Here is a 19,138-nt window from a genome sequence, read left to right as displayed (position 1 = left end):
TAGTGAACGGCGTCAATTTAAAAACGCATAGAACAATGGCGGAATTTCAGGTTTTTTTTATAATCCCCCCAAAAAGGTTAATAAAAGTTAATATAAAAATTATATGTATCCAAAAATGGTGCTATTAAAAATTACAACTAATCCCGCAAAAAACAAGTCCTCATACAGCTATGTAGACGAAAAAATAAAAAGGTTATAGCTCTTTGAATGCGACTATAGAAAAACGAATAAAATAGCTTGGTCATTAGGGCCTAAAATGGGCTGGTCACTAAGGGGTTAAAGTAAAAGTCCAAGTGGGCGTGTATTATGTGCGTACATCGGGGCGTGTTTACTACTTTTACTAGCTGGGCGTTCTGACGAGAAGTATCATCCACTTCTCTTCAGAACGCCCAGCTTCTGGCAGTGCACAGACACAGCGTGTTCTAGAGAGATCACGCTGTGACGTCACTCACTTCCTGCCCCAGGTCCTGCATCGTGTCGGACGAGCGAGGACACATCGGCACCAGAGGCTACAGTTGATTCTGCAGCAGCATCGGCGTTAGCAGGTAAGTCGATGTATTTACTTACCTGCAAACGCTGATGCTGCTGCAGAATCAACTGTAGCCTCTGGTGCCGATGTGTCCTCGCTCGTCCGACACGATGCAGGACCTGTGAGTGACGTCACAGATCTGCACTGCCAGAAGCTGGGCGTTCTGAAGAGAAGTGGATGATACTTCTCATCAGAACGCCCAGCTAGTAAAAGTATTAAAAACGCCCCGATGTACGCACATAATACACGCCCACTTGGACTTTTACTTTTAAACACACCCACTTGGACTTTTGCAAGCCTCATTTGCATAACTACAAAAATGGTCATAACTTGGCCAAAAATGCTCGTTTTTTAAAAATAAAAACGTTACTGTAATCTACATTGCAGCGCCGATCTGCTGCAATAGCAGATAGGGGTTGCAAAATCTGGTGACAGAGCCTCTTTAAAGACAATCCACCTGTTAACAGCACATTGTTATTAGATCCAAAAATCTCTGCTAATTTCTTAATATATCTTTATAGTAATCGGAGCTCTTTTTTTTTTTTTTTTTTTTTTAAAAGAGCTCCAAATCCTCTGCATAGACCAATCTAAAGCATACCACGTGACTGCCTGCAGCCGCCACTAGAGGGATTTTAGGATCTTACTGCATACTGTGTTATTATTAGGTTCAATGTAGAACAGTATGCAGTAAGCTCCCTCTAGTGGTGGCTGCAGAAGCCTGAATCTTACGCTTTAAATCTATCCATGTGGGGGATTTGGAGCTTTGTATCAGAAACAAACGCACATATTGCTAAATGACAAAATCAGCACAGAATTGAAGAACAAAATGGTATTCAAAAGGCGGACACTTACTTTAAAGGGGTTGTGCAGGATTAGAAAATACCTGGCTTCTTTCTTCCAGAAACAGTGCCACACCTGTCTATGGGTTGTGTCTGGTATTGCAGCTTGGCTCAATTGAAGTGAATAGGGCTTAGCTACAAAACCACACAACCTGTGCACAGGCTTTTTTTTTTTTTAAGAAAGAAGCCATGTTTTTGTATTCCTGGACAAACCCTTTAAGGCCCAAGATGCACAGGTGGGTTTTTTTCTTAGTGGAGAGATCATGCATCTAAAATCAGCAACTATTGAGTGCTTACTATGGAACAGAATTAGAGGGGGGGGGGGGGGGAGAAGAAAAAATAATTCACTAAAGCAAAAAAAATATGGCTCACGTAGTTTAGACTTCACATTAAATCTGTACAAAGTGTCTTTTCGCTTCATGCTTTACATAGAAAGGACATTCTGAGATGAAGTTATTTATGAGACTAGTTCTCCGTTACATTAACAAGGCCACAATTACTTCAGGTCAGAATGTTTTTAGTGTATTGGTATAAAATAGTCTCTTCAAGTAAAACCATTCACCTAGAGCTTGAGATAAAGTCTAAAAACAAGCAGGCGGGATTGCAGAATAAATATGGTTATGCGCGTCCGAGGAAAACACCGTAAACTACGCAGGTAAAATTATTGCCAAGGCTAAACCCTGCCTAATCTAGAAGCTCTATGCAGAATATGAAAACCTAAGAATTATTTTGCCAGCAGCTGGGAAGTCCCAGCACAAAGAAAAGTTTACTGAGCACAGTGGTAAAGTATCTAGAACTTGAATGCATTCAGACCTGTAGCAGGCTGCTGCTGCTGGGTCAGGGTGGCAGCCATTGCCACGGCGGCTGCGTTTGGTATGTTGCTGAAAGGCGTTGGTCCAGTGGTAACACGGGGAGCGCTCTGCCACTTCTTCGCTTCGGCTCGCCTGGCTTCAAACACATCTGTGGGATCGCCCAAGAACGCTTTTCGGTAACCGAGGTACTGTTCTTTGAGCATCTGAGGGAAAGCCATTTTAGTGTGAAACAGAAAAGTCCAGAATACGACCAGATTACATGACGGTGTTAAGCTGGTCACACACTGCAAATTTTGGACGGCCAAAAAGGTCGATTTTGACCATTTTTCCAGTCAGCACATTTTCGTGACACGATCAAGAATGACCAAAGGAAGAGGTCTGTGGATAAGTTGATCTGCCGGGTTTGATTTTTTTCGGCCATTGTGTGGTGCAATCTTTGGAAAGTCGTTAGTGCTAAACAACAGATCAATAGAAGCCCAGACCAGGCCACAGATCAGGGCAGAGATAATTCGGCATTTTATTGCGTTAACTAATGGCGCGGTCGTCCAAAACGACAACCGCCACAGATAAATGGCAAGTCGTGAAGACGACGTCCGCCTGAAACCACAAATGTATGGGAACACAGGTGTATTACGACTCCATACAAGCTCCAAGCTGTACATAGCTGCAATAGAGAGGCAAGAATAAGCCCCTAAAGTCAGAATGTATCTTCAAATTTAGACATAGGCTTTTTTTTTATATGTCGGATTTATACAGAATCCCACAGAAAAACAAAACGTGTTTTTAAACTAGGACGAGTAGAGTAAGTACCGTACATTCAAGAATACCATTTTATCATTCTACGGCTTCAAAACAAGAATCCTATTAAGAAACGACGTCCATGTACAATTCGCATTTCCTACACAATTGCAGACCGGCTCCATCATGGACTGCATGGACCTCGGCACATACCTTGACATTCTCATGTACTGCTTGCAACTGTGCTGCTAAGGCTACAAATGTCTGGTAGATCTTTTGCATTGCCATAGAGAGGTCTGAAGACAAAAAAAAAAAAGACAAAATATGTGGAACGTTGTTGTTTTTTTAAATCTAAAGAAACACAATGTCAAGGTGTATAGTGACCGAGCTCCAAATACTCTACCTTGTGGTGTCAAGTGTGAGCTGTTGGCTTGTGTTGCTAGGTGGTTCTCCAACTCCTCAATTTGCTGTCTGTACTGCTGCAACTGCACTTCAAACTGCTCAACTAATGATCGGAAGTAGCTACATAAAAAAAAAAAGAAATTCAGAATGGTCAGAAATTCCAGTGTTTGCTTTACGTGTGAACATACCCCAAGGCTGGATTCACATGCAGCATTTACTCGCGTTTTCAATGGCTCCCCCCCCCCCACAAAACAATGCGGCCAGCAGTTTTTATTTTAGAACCGCGTAAACGTCATAAATGACGCTATTTATTTTTATTACGGTCGCGATGATACCGAATGCGTATAGTTTATGTATTGACACTTATTTAAATGTTTAGTGTAAAAAATGTGTGTATTTTTTAAAATTTATCATTACTTTATTTCTTTAACTTTAATGTGCACACACACACACACACACACACACACACACACACACACACACACACACACACACACACACACACACACACACACACACACACACACACACACACACACACACACACACACACACACACACACACACACACACACACGTTAGGACCTAACAACAGGAAATATGGTTATACAACTTTGGGATCCTTCAATGGACCCTGGGCTGTCTGCCCATACATGGTATATCCCTCGATTCCGTCCCAGGGGTTGCCCCGCTCCTGACAATAATTGTATGCGCGCAGTCAGCATAAGGTGATGCGGTCGGCGTTGTTCTAATGAGCGCAGGCACTAAACACAGAACATGGGGGTGTTTGGTCGCATCACATCATGCTGACCGTGCGCACGCACACGCACACACACACACACACACACACACACACACACACGCACACACACGCGCACACACGTCAGGACTCGGGAGCGGGGCAATGGCTGTATTACACAGCCGCAGCACCGCTCTAACTACATTCATGTATTACAATATGGAGCTATGCGGCCGCACATCTTAGTATCGAAATATATGAAATAACGGTATCGAACCGTTTGAGGGTGCACGGTATCGAAACAGTATCGAAGTTTCGATGCATTGTGCAACCCTAGTCCATGGTAAAATAGGACACAGCCAACAGGACACAGAGTTTGGGTTTGTTGGCTTTTTTTTACTACATGCAGCTCAGGCTAAGTTCACACTAGCGTTGGTATAGGTTTATTTCTCTTCCGTCAGAGGAAGAGAGGATCGAAACATTAAACGGAAAGCAACGGCTCTGTTAGAATTACCATGGATTTCAATGGTAATTCTTTTGTTTCAGTTGCTTTTCATTTGTCTCCATTCGCGAAGTTTCAGGTTTTTTTTGAAGGAGGCAAAAGTGCAGTCAGCATAACTTTTGTTTCCGTAAAAAATTGGAAACCTAGTGAACAGAGACAAAAAAAGAATTACCATTGAAATCAATGGTAATTCTAACGAAACCGTTGCTTTCCGTTTAATGTTTCGATCCTCTTCCTCTGACGGAAGGGAGGTAAACGCATATTAACGGTAGTGTGAAAGAAGGCTCACTTGATAAAGAGCTGCGCTGCATTGCCAGACACAGCCGGTGAACTAGAGTGGCGTTGTTTCTAGGAGGAAGCAAATCCTTTCTACTAATCTTAAAATGGCATTCATGTTCAAACCAAACTAACTTACTCAGCTGGAGCTGAATTTTCATGTTGAAGACCGGGAGGTGTTTTCTGTGTACGCAAAGCTATTTCTGCATTTTTGAGTTCCTAAAAAAAAAGTATGTTATACAAAAGCACAAGTGATTTAATCAGTATCAACAGTAAGCAGCTACCAATGATAGGCTTTTCAAACAAAGAATATGAACGTACTGAAATCAGATCTGTGGGGCTCAACTCCTGGCACCCCAGCCTCTACGATATGAATGGCGTGGTGCCTGGTAAGCAATGAAAAGGTCACAGCGCTTACTAGATCACCATGGTCACTTCAATCATCTGATCTGTGGCAGTGCCAGATCTGATTTTGAAGGCCTATCCTGAGATTAGGCCATCAATATAAAAGTCAAGGAATACCCCCTTAATAAACTATGTTGTTTAGCCTGTAAGGCCCCCCCTCATTTATTTCAATAAGGACTGACAATGCATCAATGACCACCTCCTCACAGATTGTAAGGATGGAGGAACCGGATTTCGGTAAAAGGTCACAGCTTCACCCATTAGCACACTTTCTTGACAGGCTACAAAAGAGTTCTCTTAAATATCTTTAAAAGGTATATTCAGACGTTGCGGTTGAAGTGCGGTTAAAACTGTATTCAAGTGTGCCAGGAAGGTCATAATTATGGCTTGGAAAGCCACAACCTGTCCGAGTTCGATACATTGGCTGCAACTCAAACAAATATATACCCAGGTACCAAAAGATTATATATATATATATATATATATATATATATATATCTCAACAGGAAATGTCCTTATAAACTTAAGATTTGGACCACATGGTTGGAGACTGCAGTCTAATTTCTCTTTTGGTTGTTAATGGGGTTGGGGGATGGAAGGGCTGAGTGGTGCACTTGTTTGATTGTGGTGTGAATGTGTTGTTTCTTACCGCCGGGCGATGATGAATGGCACTTCTAATATTCTATGTGCTTAGGATTTTGATACGGTACCCTCATGTTTGTGGATCGCTTTTTGTTATACTGTACTATGATATGTATCGGTGCCTTGCTCATTGCCACGTTGTATACAGTTTCTTTGTATCTGTTCTTTACTGTTAAAAGTATAAATAAAATCTTTTAAAAAAAAAAAACTTATTAAAAAACCACATGCGTTTTTTTCCATGATTTGGTGTGTTTTTCGATAAAAGGTGCAATCACATCAAAAACCACACCAAATTGCGGTAAGAATGCATGCAGTTTTTGGACACAGTTTTAAAGGCAGCGCAACGTCTGAATAGAGCCTAACCTCCATTACAAAGACTACATATATAAAGCAAGTTTTATTAAAAGTAATTTATATAAAAAAAACTGTCAAGCTAAAACATAACAAAACCATTAAAATACCTGAGCGGTTTCAATTTTCACTTTGTCAATAGCCAGAGTGTTTCTTTGAAGGCCACTGGATGCCACCGACAAGAGTTGTTTTAAAGCCTTTATGTCTTCTTGTACTTTCGTCATGGCTTTAGAGGACATTCTGCTGATCTCCTCCTGCACCTGCTTCTGCTCCTTCACAAACCTCCTGCGCAAGAATACAAACAAGCGTATCAGTATAATGGATTTATATCCAAAATGTTTGATGGTTAATTGGCTTTCTATCTGTGTATAACAGGAAAATCAGATTGTGAGCCTCATTTAAAGGACAGGGGCAAAGGCCTGGTTAACATGTTTTTTTCCTTGCGTCTTAGGAAAACGTCAGAAGGAGTCCCCAACATGTGCCTCTGACCTAAATATACGTCGCCGAAGCAACTTGAAGCGATGTGTGCATAGAAGCCCCTGTCCATATATAGACAGCGATGTCAGGCGCTACAATGCTAGAGTCCCCGGCCAGAGCATCGGAAGTGCTCTGGCCATGGACTCCGGTCCTGGGGAAGTCCTAGACGTCACTGTCCATGTATGGACATTGACATCAGGGGCTCCTGCCAGGAGCTTAATCCCTGGCCAGAGCGTTTGACTCTCTGGCCAGGGAATCGGGGATCTTAAAGCATAACTTGCACTTTGTGAAAAACGATTATAGTGCAGGAGTGTGCACTATAATCATTGTTTCTATATCACTTGTATTCACCTTCTTGCTTCTAGCAGCACCATAGACTTTATAAAGTCTGTGCTGCTGGCTGCTCATAACTTCAGTGGGAGACAGAGTGTCCTGCATGTCTCCATGGCTCCGGTAGCCAGAATGGCCGCCAGGAGCGTTTCTAAGGCCCCATGCACACGGCCATGCCCGGCTATTGTGGGCAACGGCCGGCCGCTGACAGTCACCCTCATTCGCGGGTCGTGCGCCCATATAAAGTATGGGAGCACGGTCCATGAAAAGCAAAAGAGAGGACATGTCCTCTTTTGCGGCAGCTTTCCATGGCCCGGACAGCTTCCCGTAAATAAACAGGAAGGTGTCCATGGACAATAGAAGTGAATGGGTCCGTAATTACGGACTAATTAGGGACGATTTTTTACGGTCGTGTGCATGGGGCCTTAATCTGTGGAGGCGTCCACCAGTCGTTGGTGAGGCATGACTGGAAAGGTATCATATACTGAAACCCGCTGTACAGGTCTTCTCTGACTGCACCAATACCTGGTTAAGCAATGTAATGGACTTCTCATGTGCTTGTTTTAATATTATTCTGGGTTCAGGAGACAAATGAAAATGTCATTCTTAATTTTGGCATGGTAAGACCTAGGTATCTGTTCTTCCACCTGGTGAGTCCCAAGTGTGAAAAAAAAAAAACAAAAAAAAAAAAACGCGCATATGCAGCCGAAAAGCTTGGCTGACCCAATTTGCTACTAAGCAACAGTTAAACAGAGTTTAAAAGTGGACATCTAGTAACTACAAGGATAAAAAAGGATTCTGGTTACCACTAACTTACTGAAAATTTTCCACATCTTGACAGATTAATGGAGGTAGATTTTCATCCTTAAGCGCTTTACTGTCCCTAGAAGGAAAAAAAAAAAAAAAGGATTTGACAGGTGCGCACAAAACACACCAAACATACAAAACATAAAAAGTGAATTGTTTATTCCTGTATTTGGTTTAAAAGGCGTTTATTTTATTATAAATGTATTTATAGGACAAAGCAAAGAGTAGAAAGAAAACTTCAAGTAACTTACTCTGGTCTGGTTCCAGCTTTGTCACCTAAAAGTGAAAATATAGATATGTTAGGAGCACTCTTAAAGAGTTAAATCTGCTGACACTGAAGACAAAAAAGGCTGCGTTAGGACAAGGCCGAAAATTTTTCTGCAAATCGAAAGCAAAATTTGTGTGCGTTACTGCTAAGGATTTCACCTTGGCATAGCCCTAAAATCAGCACTAAGATTTTGTGAACTTGTACTGTGCATTATACGATGATCTTATGGATTTTAAGTACGCACTCTGCAGAGGAAATCTGATGCAAATTCTGTCTAAGGCTAAAGCTGGCCATACATGCAGGATTTTTATTGGCCAGAATATGCCTGATCAATCGTCCGTGGGATCGTTTGTATGAACTATCCCACAACCAATAGACTAAACTGTCAGAATAGGAAGAACTTGGAGAAAAAAAATAAAAAATTGGGATTGGGCTTGCCCAAAATTTTCCAGCTGACCACAGGCTAAAAGAAATACAGGCTGAAAAATAAGATTTTTGGCAGACAATTGTCTGCCGTTGACCATCACTCACGTATAATTTTGAACCGATGGTCGAGTGAAAAGCCCAAAGCCAACCTTTAAGCTCAATACCAAATTTTAGGCGTAGCTGCGATGTAGTCTGAGTGGGAACAGGTGGAAAACGTGCAGACAGCAAGCAGGAGAGGAGGAGAATTTGTCATCCTCCTCCTGTCCCTGTATGGCTGTAGAGGACCCCACGGGTAGGGTTAACACGAACTGTTCATATTATCACACCATACCCCCTTTTTAATCAGAGCATACTTGCTCTCTGATTGTCACACATGAAGTGGGGGGGGGTCTTTAGTTTTCATAGAAGAAGGAACGAGAAGACCAGTTACACGATAGCCTATGGATATTGATTATCACAAGAGCTGAATGTCTTTTCTGATGAATGGAAAAGATTTACGTCCGTCAGAAAAGACATTTTCATCCACTGATGGTCGCCATAAACTACAGCTTCCAACTGCAGCGTCATCCAAGGAGGCTGGACCAGACTGCACAGTCGGGACACGTTACCATAACAACGGGTTACAAAAGTATGAGCGCTTTTTACCGCTGCTTTCAATGTGGTGCAGGTTGGATACGCTGCATGGTTTTATCCAACCCATGGGAACCCGGCCATAGAGCTTTTTTGCGGAGTAAATTTTGTTTGCACAAGAGGTCTGCGTGAGTATGCATTATAGTGACAAATTTGAATGCAATTTTGGCTTAGGCGGAATTCACACGACAGGGTTTCCCGGCCGGGTGACGGCCGTTCATAAATCGGCCGGCACCCGGCTGCATTAGGAACAATAGACCCCTAATGGGGCTATTCACACGACCGGTTTTTTGACGGCCGGGAAAAGCGTCCATCAAAAAATGGGACATGCCCTATTTTCGGCCGGGTACCCGGCCCCCAATGTGTCCCGAGTGATGGCCGGGTCTACCGTCGCTCGCGCTCTCTCTCCTCCTCACAGTGCAGAGTGCATGTGAGGAGGAGGAGGGTCTTTTTTTGCTCCCTGTAGTAGTCGGAATCCCCAATCCCCTACAGGAGAAGTGCGTGACTGCACTGTCCATATATGGACACAGCGAAGTCACTCACTTCTGCAGCGGAATCCCCGACTCTATGGCCAGGAATTCCTCTCCAGGAGAAGTCAGTGACTACACTGTCCATATATGGACATTGAAGTCAGTGACTTCTCCTGGAAGGGGGGGTGGCATCGCCAGCAGGGGGCTGGTTGGCATCACCTATCAGGGGGGCTGTGGCATCACCTACCAGTGGGGCTGTGGCATCACCTACCAGGGGGGCTGTGGCATTATCTACAAAGGGCTGTGTGTGGCAACACATTTAAGGCTGGGTTCACACGACCTATTTTCAGACGTAAACGAGGCGTATTATGCCTCGTTTTACGTCTGAAAATACGGCTACAATACGTCGGCAAACATCTGCCCATTCGTTTAAATGGGTTTGCCGACGTACTGTGCCGACGACCTGTCATTTAAGCGTCGTCGTTTGACAGCTGTCAAACGACGACGCGTGAAATTACTGCCACGGCAAAGAAGTGCAGGACACTTCTTTGCAACGTAATTTGAGCCGTTCTTCATTGAATTCAATGAAGAACAGCTCAAATGATTGGCCGTCAAAGACGCCTCGCAAAATGCGAGGAGGAGCTTTTACGTCTGAAACTAGGCAGCTGTTTTCTCCTGAAAACAGTCTGTCTTTTCAGACGTAAAAGACAGTTCTCGTGTGCACATACCCTAAATGAAATTCATCCGACTTTAAAACGGACAGGGAAAAAAACGGATGCAAATCGGGTCCAAATCGGCCGGTAAAAACGGCAACACAGCCCGGAACGGAATCGGAACGGATGCAAACCGGCCGGGAAATTCAGCCAAAAACGGCCGATTTTCCCGGCCGAAACTCAGACCCTGTCGTGTGAATGAGGCCTTACAGTCACCGTTTGATGAACAGTTGTGTGAAGGTGATTGAGTGTATAAATGTAAGCTGTGCACTCGAAAATGGCGATTTTGGCAGAATAGTTTGCCGTGTGCAGGATATATTTTTAACACATTTGGGGATGTTAGCCAAATCTAGCATGGCCTCTGTTTCAGGGTTTTTGAGAGCACAAGATTTTGGTTATGCAGATGTTTGCGGTATTACACACCTTGGTCTATTTTTTTTTACATGTTTGTTTCTTTTTTTTAAAGCTCTGCTTGTTTGAGTTTTAGGCCTAGTTCACACAGATTCTTTTGCAGGCAGGCAGAAATCGGCCTCAAAATTCTTCAGCAATTTTGACCTGTCTGCGCTTTTTGTTGCGGTTTTCACCCAAGGCCATTGATGACTGTGGCAAAAAAAAGCTCGGAAACTAGAAACGCAGGTTTTTTCTGCCTCCATTTGATTTCAAATGGGAGTTCAGAGGTGGAGCCGCGGCAAGAAAGGACATGACACTTTTTTCCCCTCTGCCTCCAATTGAAATTCATGGGGGGCCATTTCTGATGGCACCAAAAGACTCCGTGTGAACTGAGCCTTAGGCGCAAATATTTTAACGCAGTGAATATGGTTGCCAACAGCACGTCAAAACTACTGCGATAGTCAGGTCGTCTGCTTTCAGAAAAACTAAAAAGGGTTTGGGGGTGCACTCAATTTTCAAGGTGTGTAATCCCTATAGGTTGGTGCCTTTTTTTTTACATTTCAAGCTTAAAGCCAGACTTTTTGCCTCTTCAATTCTGGTGATTTCATGAAAATATGTTCTTGTCAATATAGTCATAAATATAAATTTTGCACAAATTTAACTTATTTTTAGGATGTGTGGTGCAGCTCATTTTCTGCTTGGGTCCCACTTTCAAACACAAAATGTCAATTCTTATGCATGATTTTTTTTTATACAAAATTGCATGATGGTGCCCATGTGTATGAAGTGTTGATTGGCATTTTTACAATGTGCCAGGTGTCTACTTTTAGAAAATATTTAGTATGATTTCAAAATGGATTAGAAAAAAAAAAAAGTCAAAAAGAAAAAAAAGGTGCTCTCTCTAGATCTAGAAATAAATAAAAAGGCACCTGTAGCAGGAAAAGGGTTAAAAAGGATCCATGTTTAGATTTTTTTTTCCCCCAACACAAGATAAGTAAAAAAACAGGCAAGTACGTACTTCTTTTGTCTGAAGAACTACTGAAGTCTATTCCACCAAGACCTTCGTTGGTAGTTGTCTGTGCAGCAGGGGCAGCAAAGCCTAAAGGATTCTGTAGGAGACCTGCAATTCCTGCAATTACATATAAAAGGTGCGATCATCACTTTCAGCTGTTTCCAGGCTTTTCAATGACAATTCATATGTAGCTGAAATATTTGAAATGATAATTTAGATTTCTAGATGGAGAAAGCCGAGCGGAGCGTTCCTCGCTCCACTGCCACCTCGTTCTAGTTACTGGTGGGGAGGGGGTGGTCATATTTTTTGGACTTCCACTGATCTTATATTGATGGTATATCTTAGAAATACTAATGTCTATACGGAGCCATCGCCTTTAAGTGTTTTAAAAAAAAACAAAAAAAACACAAGGACCTTTAACAAAAAAAAAATTATTAAAATCTCACATACTTACCATAATAATTCTTCCTCTGTCCCCTGCCGCCAGTATCCAGCTCATCCGATGTTGTGACTAGGCTGGGGTAACATTTTGTCCACAGAGACCGAATATCACTATGAGGTTGTCTTATAGATGTAGGCCACACCAATATAGTGTCCATAGTTATGTCACATCCCGTTAGGAGTGATGGCCTCACGAAGTTACCTCACGATAGAAGGTATATCACGGAGGCCAGTCGTAACACCAGAAGGAGAAAGGGGTACCGGCAACAGGGGACATAAGACTTCCGACTGAAAATATTAGATTTTTTTCCCATTTAGTAGATTTGAAAAACAACCCAGAAAACTTAAGGTTTCAAAAATAAATAAATAAAAAAATAATACATTTTTCTAATCCTAGACAACTCCATGAAATTATTTATTGATTATTTACTAATATAAAATCATTTAAAGTCTAATAATTTTACATCCAAAAAATCTTGCTCTCATAAAAAAAATATAAAATGCTTTCAGGATCCCTCCTTTGTTACTAGCAGCACCGAAAAAAGCCCACATGGTCAAAATTAAAAAAACACGCCCACTTGGTCATTAAGAAACTTATTAGCATAAAGTTAAAATCGCTCCTAACTTGGTGAAAAATAGATCGTTTGTGTAAATAAAAAGCACTGCTGTCACCTACATTACAGCGCCGATCACATTATGTAGGAGACAGGGCACTTATAATGTGGTGACAGAGTCTCTTTAATTTGCAAGTTCTGATAATCTGGTACGGAGTAATCCAGAAATCCTGGCAGTATCTGACAAAACTAGTACTAAGGTTCAATCATTAATTTTTATATATATAAATCCTGCGTGGTGTAAGTTTAAAGAGGCTCTGTCACCAGATTATAAGTGCCCTATCACCTATATAAGGAGATCGGCGCTATAATGTAGGTGACAGCAGTGCTTTTTTATTTAGAAAAACGATCTATTTTTACCACTTTGAGCGTTTTTTTAGCTTTATGCTAATGAGTTTCTTAATGCCCAAGTGGGCGTGTTTTACTTTAAACCAAGTGGGCGTTGTACAGAGGAGTGTATGACGCTGACCAATCAGCGTCATGCACTTCTCTCCATTCATTTACACTGCACTAGCAATATAGTTATATCGCTATGTGCAGCCACATACACAAACATTACTGCAGTGTCCTGATAATGAATATACATCACTACCAGCCTGGACGTGATGTTTATTCAGAATCCTGACACGTCTGTAGACTCTCTGTGAGAATTACAGCAAGGCAAACGTAATCTCGTGAGATTACGATGTAACCTGACATTTCAAACGAGACTACGTTTGCCTTGCTGGAATCTCACAGAAAAGATTCAGAAGTGTCAGGATTCTGAATAAACATCACGTCCTGGCTGGTAGTAATGTATAATCATAGTCAGGACACTGCAGTAATGTTATAGTGTGTTTGTGTATGTGGCTGCACATAGCGATATAGCTATATCGCTATGTGCAGTGTAAATGAATGGAGAGAAGTGCATGACGCTGATTGGTCAGCGTCATACACTCTCCACAACGCCCACTTGGTCTAAAGTAAAAACACGGCCACTTGGGCATTAAGAAACTCATTAGCATAAAGCAAAAAAATCGCTCATAAAGTGGTAAAAATAGATCGTTTTTCTAAATAAAAAGCACTGCTGTCACCTACATTACAGCACCGATCTCATTATATAGGAGACAGGGCACTTATAATGTGGTGACAGAGTCTCTTTAATGCGCTAAATGGGGGTCAGACATGAAGCACATGGATTTAGACCAAAGGGTGTATGTTTCTGCCTCTCCCATATGTAAACATTCACACATAATGCTGCAACTCTACAGCATAGTAACTATTATTATTAAAGAAGCAGCTCTAGGGAACGATTCTATAGAAAGCCATCGCCGCAGCTTCTTACACAATTTACCATTCACTACAATGTAACATCTGTCAGCGAATATAACAAAACAGTATTCAAGTCAATGACCCCAGTCAAATAATACATTTATAATCTGACCAAAATTAAATATTCCCGGAAAGTCCGCAAAGATTTTAGACAATAAAAAGGTTAAAAAAAAAAAGTTTAAATAATATAATTTAGATAAAAAAAATAAATAAAAAAAGTTTCGTGACTTTGTAAATATGTTGCATTTCATTTATGCCGATCCTGAGTTACAACCTATATAAGGGTCCATTCACACGTTGCGGTTGAGGTAAGGCTAGAACAGCATAAAAAATACCCACATCCGTTTTGCCGTGATTTGGTGCGGTTGCATTTAAAAACGCAATGTGTGAAAAGTCCGCAGATGGTTATTTGACACAGTCAACAGACGTACACCCCTAACAGCTGCCGAGTTCCTATAACAGTGGGATTGATGGTTATTTTTACATCAGATGCTGTACACAGTGGTGCTTCAAATTGGAATTTCATTTAGGTCAGGACTACAAACAGACTTTTCAATGTGCACCCGTAGCCGTCCGTAATTACGGAAGAGTTGCTATGCGACGCCAAGTTTGCAGACGTTGCACATTTGTGGTTTTGTTTTTGCGGATCCAATTTGGAGCGGTGAATAACAAACTCTTCCTTTTATGGAAGAGGAGTCTAAAGGCTTAATCTGCGCTGATGAATCCAGGCCACGAGGAAATGCGTCGGGAGAATAACTTTAAAGAGCGGTTCACTAAAGTCCCCATGTCTACTATATTGGAGCACCTTACAGCAGGATGGGTAGGGGGTAGGGGGTGATTACCCCAGAATAAACTCTAGTACTTTATATGTAAAACAACATGTGATACGAGAACTATACACATACAAGAAGTGTAACATTAACTCTTTAATAAGTTGGATTACATTGGTTGTGCATAACCTCTTTGCATATTGTATAATTCCATATATCCTCCAGACATTGTATCATTAGTTATTTTTTGTGACAAGGGAATGCTAAAATATTCATTAAATTGAAAGTCCCTTATGTGTAAACACCGTATAAATACATTCTGAGGCCCCATGCACACGACCGTATTTTTTCCCTCCCGTAAATACTGGAGCAAATACGGGTCCTTTGTCACCTGTATTTACAGACCCGTGCCCGTAAATACGTGTCGTAGTCACCCGTGTTTACGGACCCATTTTCTCTGCTTCTAACACGTAGAGAGATATTGCATTGCACCACTAATCGGCAGCCCCTTCTCTCTATCCAGCTCTGATCAGCAGCCTCTTCTCTCTCTATCAGTGCTGGATAAAGAGAAGGGGCAGCGCTTTCGGGCAGAGTTTCCGCAGCGGAACGCAACAATAGAAAGTTCATACGTACCCCGGCCGTTGTCTTGGTGATGCATCCCTCTTTTGACATCCAGTCCGACCTCCCTGGATGACGCGGCAGACCATGTGACCGCTGCAGCCTGTGATTGGCTGCAGCGGTCACATGGGATGAAACGTCATCCCAGGCGGCCGGACTGGAGGAAGAAGCAGGGAGTTCTGGGTAAGTATGGACTTTTTTTGTTATGGGTTTTTGAAGGAAACATTTGAAATCTATATTGTGAGCGCCGCACATGGTACTCACTGTCCAGCGGTAGTCACTGTCCAGGGTGCTGAAAGTTACTGTCGATCAGTGCAGCCCCTTCTCTCTATCCAGCACTGATCGTTTAACTCTTTCAGCACCCTGGACAGTGACTACCGCTGGACAGTGAGTACCATGCGTAGCAACACTCCCATAAGTACGGGTGCACACACGTAGCTACCCGTAATTACGGGAGCCCATAGACTTCTATGGGCCTGCCAGTGCCGTAATTACGGCCTGAAATAGGACATGTTCTATATTTTTCAACGTCCTGGGCACCTTCCCGTAAGCAGACGGGAAGGTACCCGTGGCCAATAGAAGTCTATGGGCCCGTAATTACGGGTGTTTTTATGGTCGTGTGCATGGGGCCTGAAGATCTATTTATAGTAAAAGTTATGTCTTCAAATACTCCAGTGATTAATTTCTTTTGACAAAGTGCGGAGGATTTCTCATGGATTAATCCCTATAGTGAGGGATTGTGATCTTCGCTATCTCTATAATGCACTGAGAAAGCTTGCTCTGAGATCCAGTATGTTGATGGGTAATCCCTTACTGTGTTCCATCGACTTTGAACTGTGTGATGGAGGAATACTCCAACCCCACCCTCAAGACTAGTATCTGTGATGAGGACCAGTCAATGAACCAGAAAGAAGGAGCAACCCTTGACAATGATGGGAGAGTGGAGCCCCCAAGACAGAGAACGGTGAAGCAGCCCTGACAGATGAAAGGAGCGTCAAAGAATCTTGGTGACTTGTCTCAACTGGATAGAATGACCATCTGCAAGGGTCTGTAGTGGAATTGAGCAAACTAAACCCCATCTATGGACGCCATTTTGTCCAGGCCACATATACAGATATGGAGTAAAAAGGGCCAAGGTTGACGAAGAGTCCTGACTCCTGACTGAAGGGGTATTAATTTGTCGGCTGTCTTCTCTGGGAATAGGAGTCGCATGAAGCAGATGCATTTGGAAAAGCGAGAAGCGCGATTTGGACTAATTGAGTGGTTTTGGTTGGATAATCAGTCTTGGTTGTGATACCAAAACGCACCAGATTTTCAGCATTGGATGACCCAGGCGTCCCCCCGCCTTAGAAAGTCACACTTCCTGGGATTCAGCAAGCACTACTCGGAGGTATCACAGCTGCAGCTGAGCGTGCACCAAAGCACATCTACTAGTAGCACCAATGAAATCAAAAGAAAAAAGCCGGGCATGCAGATTTATAGTTTTGCATATGTTTAGTGTATTCTTGGATGATGTCAGACGCCAACACGGGCGTTCATTCCAGCACTTTGGGAACATGTGCTGTAAAGATTATCTTTCACTGCAGAACCGGACAATTACATTTTGCGCTGCTGCAGCATATTTTGTTGAGCCGCCACTTGGCCATATCTACCCTGATGAATTTTTCCCAGTCCCCACATTGGAGAATAGCACGGACCCTGCTGTACTACATAACCCCAGAAACATCAATACCTAAGTTTGAGTGACCGGGTAAAATACCTGCCTTTTATTTTTGGATAATATTTTGGAGCATTGTATATACCCTGTGAACCAATCTAAGGGTTATTTGCATAACTGTATCCATTGATTGAAACAGTTTATCAAAACAAAAAAAAAAACTGAATAATTGTATTGACTGTCCCTGCAATAGGGGGAAATATATGCGTTGTGAAACGTCTTCATTAGTGCGCGTATGTCTGCTCACTTTTTAATAAGACATTAGTAAAAGTTGTATTTTATCTAAACTCTAGTCCTACCCCAGTGATTCATTTTCTAATTGAAGTGGAGTACATAAAGCGACAATTTACCTTTGGTGAAAGGTCTCCAAATTCACCATATATATTCAATAGTGTAGTGTAGTCTTACAGACCGAATAGTCAGTAATGCGGATAAGCAGCAGGACCGTCCTCTGTTTGCGCTTGAAAAAAAAAACCGCAGGAACGAGGGACAAGGGTTGAAAAAACAGAAGAGAAGCTCAAAGTACGGCTAGATTCACACCGACATAGCAAAGCTCAGACGTGAAAAACTACCATTTTTCACCTCCGTGCTGCACCCCTGCAGGACGTGTGATCACGCAGCCCCCGTAGACTAGAGTCTATGGAGGGATGCGTGAAGCACAAAAAAAAGGACATGTCCTATTTTTCCACGGACCCTTCACACGCTGTGTTAAAACAACGGTCTTGTGAACGGCCCCTTTGAAGTACATGAGTCCGTGTGAATAAGGCCTAAGTTTATTTCAGCATGGGGGGGGGGTCTATTATCACAAGTTATAAGGGCACTGTGGTTTTGGGAAAATAGTCGAATTGTGGGATGAACCCTTTGTCTGCCCCCCTGACCTTCTAGGGCAGAGAAGGGGATAATTTTGCATAGCCGTTCACGCTCCAGCATTGTCCATGTAAGGCCATATTCACACAAGCGTGCCCGATTTACAGGCCGTCTTTCATGCATGTGTCATTCTTTTTGCTCTTCTGCAAGAACTTCCTGGTTTCACTTTTCTTTTTTTCTTTGCATTACTTAGAAACTGATCAGAGAAAAACAGACAGGACAGCAATCTCATCCGTGTGCGCTATGGTTTTAGTTTTTTTTTCCTCGCACCCTTAGACTTTAACCCCTTAGTGACCACCAATACGCCTTTTCACGTTCGTCACTAAGGGGCCTTAGGCTCGGCTGACGCCTTTTCACGTGAGCCTAGTCTAAGTCCTGCACGGGTCTCCCGTTTACTTAGATCGCGGCCATTTAACCTGTTAAATGCCGCCGTCAATAGCGTCCGCGGCATTTAACTTGTTTACAGAGGGAGTGCGGCTCCCCCTGTCACCCATCGGCGGCACGCAAATGCAATCGCGGGTCTCCGATGGGGTGTCATGGCAGCTGGGGGCTTGATAAAAGCCCCCAGGTCTGCCCTGGACATATGCCGGAGGCACGTCCTAATAGATTGCCTGTCAGATTTACACTGACAGGCAATAATGTGCTGGTACACGAAGTATACCAAAGCATTATAGCAGCGATCTGAAGATCGCACAGTAAAGTCCCCTAGTGGGACTAATGAAATAAGTAATTAATGTGAAATAAAGATTAATAAAAATTACAGTAAAAAAATAAATAAAACCATTTTTTTCCATAAAAAGTGGTTTTATTTGGTAAAAGTGTAAAAAAATAAAATAAAAGTACACATATGTGGTATCGCCGCGACCGTAATGACTCCATTAATATAGTTATTATGTCATTTAAACCACAAGGTGAACACCGTAAAAAAAAAAAACGCAAAAAACAATGGCTAAATTGCAATTTTTTTCCATTGCCCCCCCAAAAAAGTCATAATAAAAATGAATCAATAAGTCCCATGCACCCCAAAACAGTACCAATCAAA

The 19,138-nt window shown here is 42.4% G+C and overlaps 1 protein-coding gene across 3 annotated transcripts in view; it reads right to left on the bottom strand.

Annotated features, from left to right (window-relative positions):
* Positions 1–19,138, bottom strand: part of NUP58 (nucleoporin 58) — a 52,152-nt gene that overhangs the window by 18,273 nt on the left and 14,741 nt on the right. For all 3 annotated transcript variants that reach the window (XM_075851656.1, XM_075851657.1, XM_075851658.1), the window contains exons 5-12: positions 11,765–11,875; positions 8,101–8,125; positions 7,860–7,925; positions 6,346–6,520; positions 4,977–5,056; positions 3,322–3,440; positions 3,132–3,214; positions 2,182–2,383 (exon numbers count right to left, since the gene is read on the bottom strand). In XM_075851656.1, the coding sequence (XP_075707771.1) occupies positions 2,182–2,383; positions 3,132–3,214; positions 3,322–3,440; positions 4,977–5,056; positions 6,346–6,520; positions 7,860–7,925; positions 8,101–8,125; positions 11,765–11,875 (861 nt within the window). The remainder of the gene's footprint in view (positions 1–2,181; positions 2,384–3,131; positions 3,215–3,321; positions 3,441–4,976; positions 5,057–6,345; positions 6,521–7,859; positions 7,926–8,100; positions 8,126–11,764; positions 11,876–19,138) is intronic.

The sequence above is a fragment of the Rhinoderma darwinii genome, chromosome 2, assembly GCF_050947455.1.
Source record: "Rhinoderma darwinii isolate aRhiDar2 chromosome 2, aRhiDar2.hap1, whole genome shotgun sequence".
In the NCBI taxonomy this organism is placed as follows: Eukaryota; Metazoa; Chordata; class Amphibia; order Anura; family Rhinodermatidae; genus Rhinoderma; species Rhinoderma darwinii.
The sequence above is the reverse complement of the archived record's forward strand: the minus strand, read 5'-3'. Positions and strand labels throughout refer to the sequence as shown.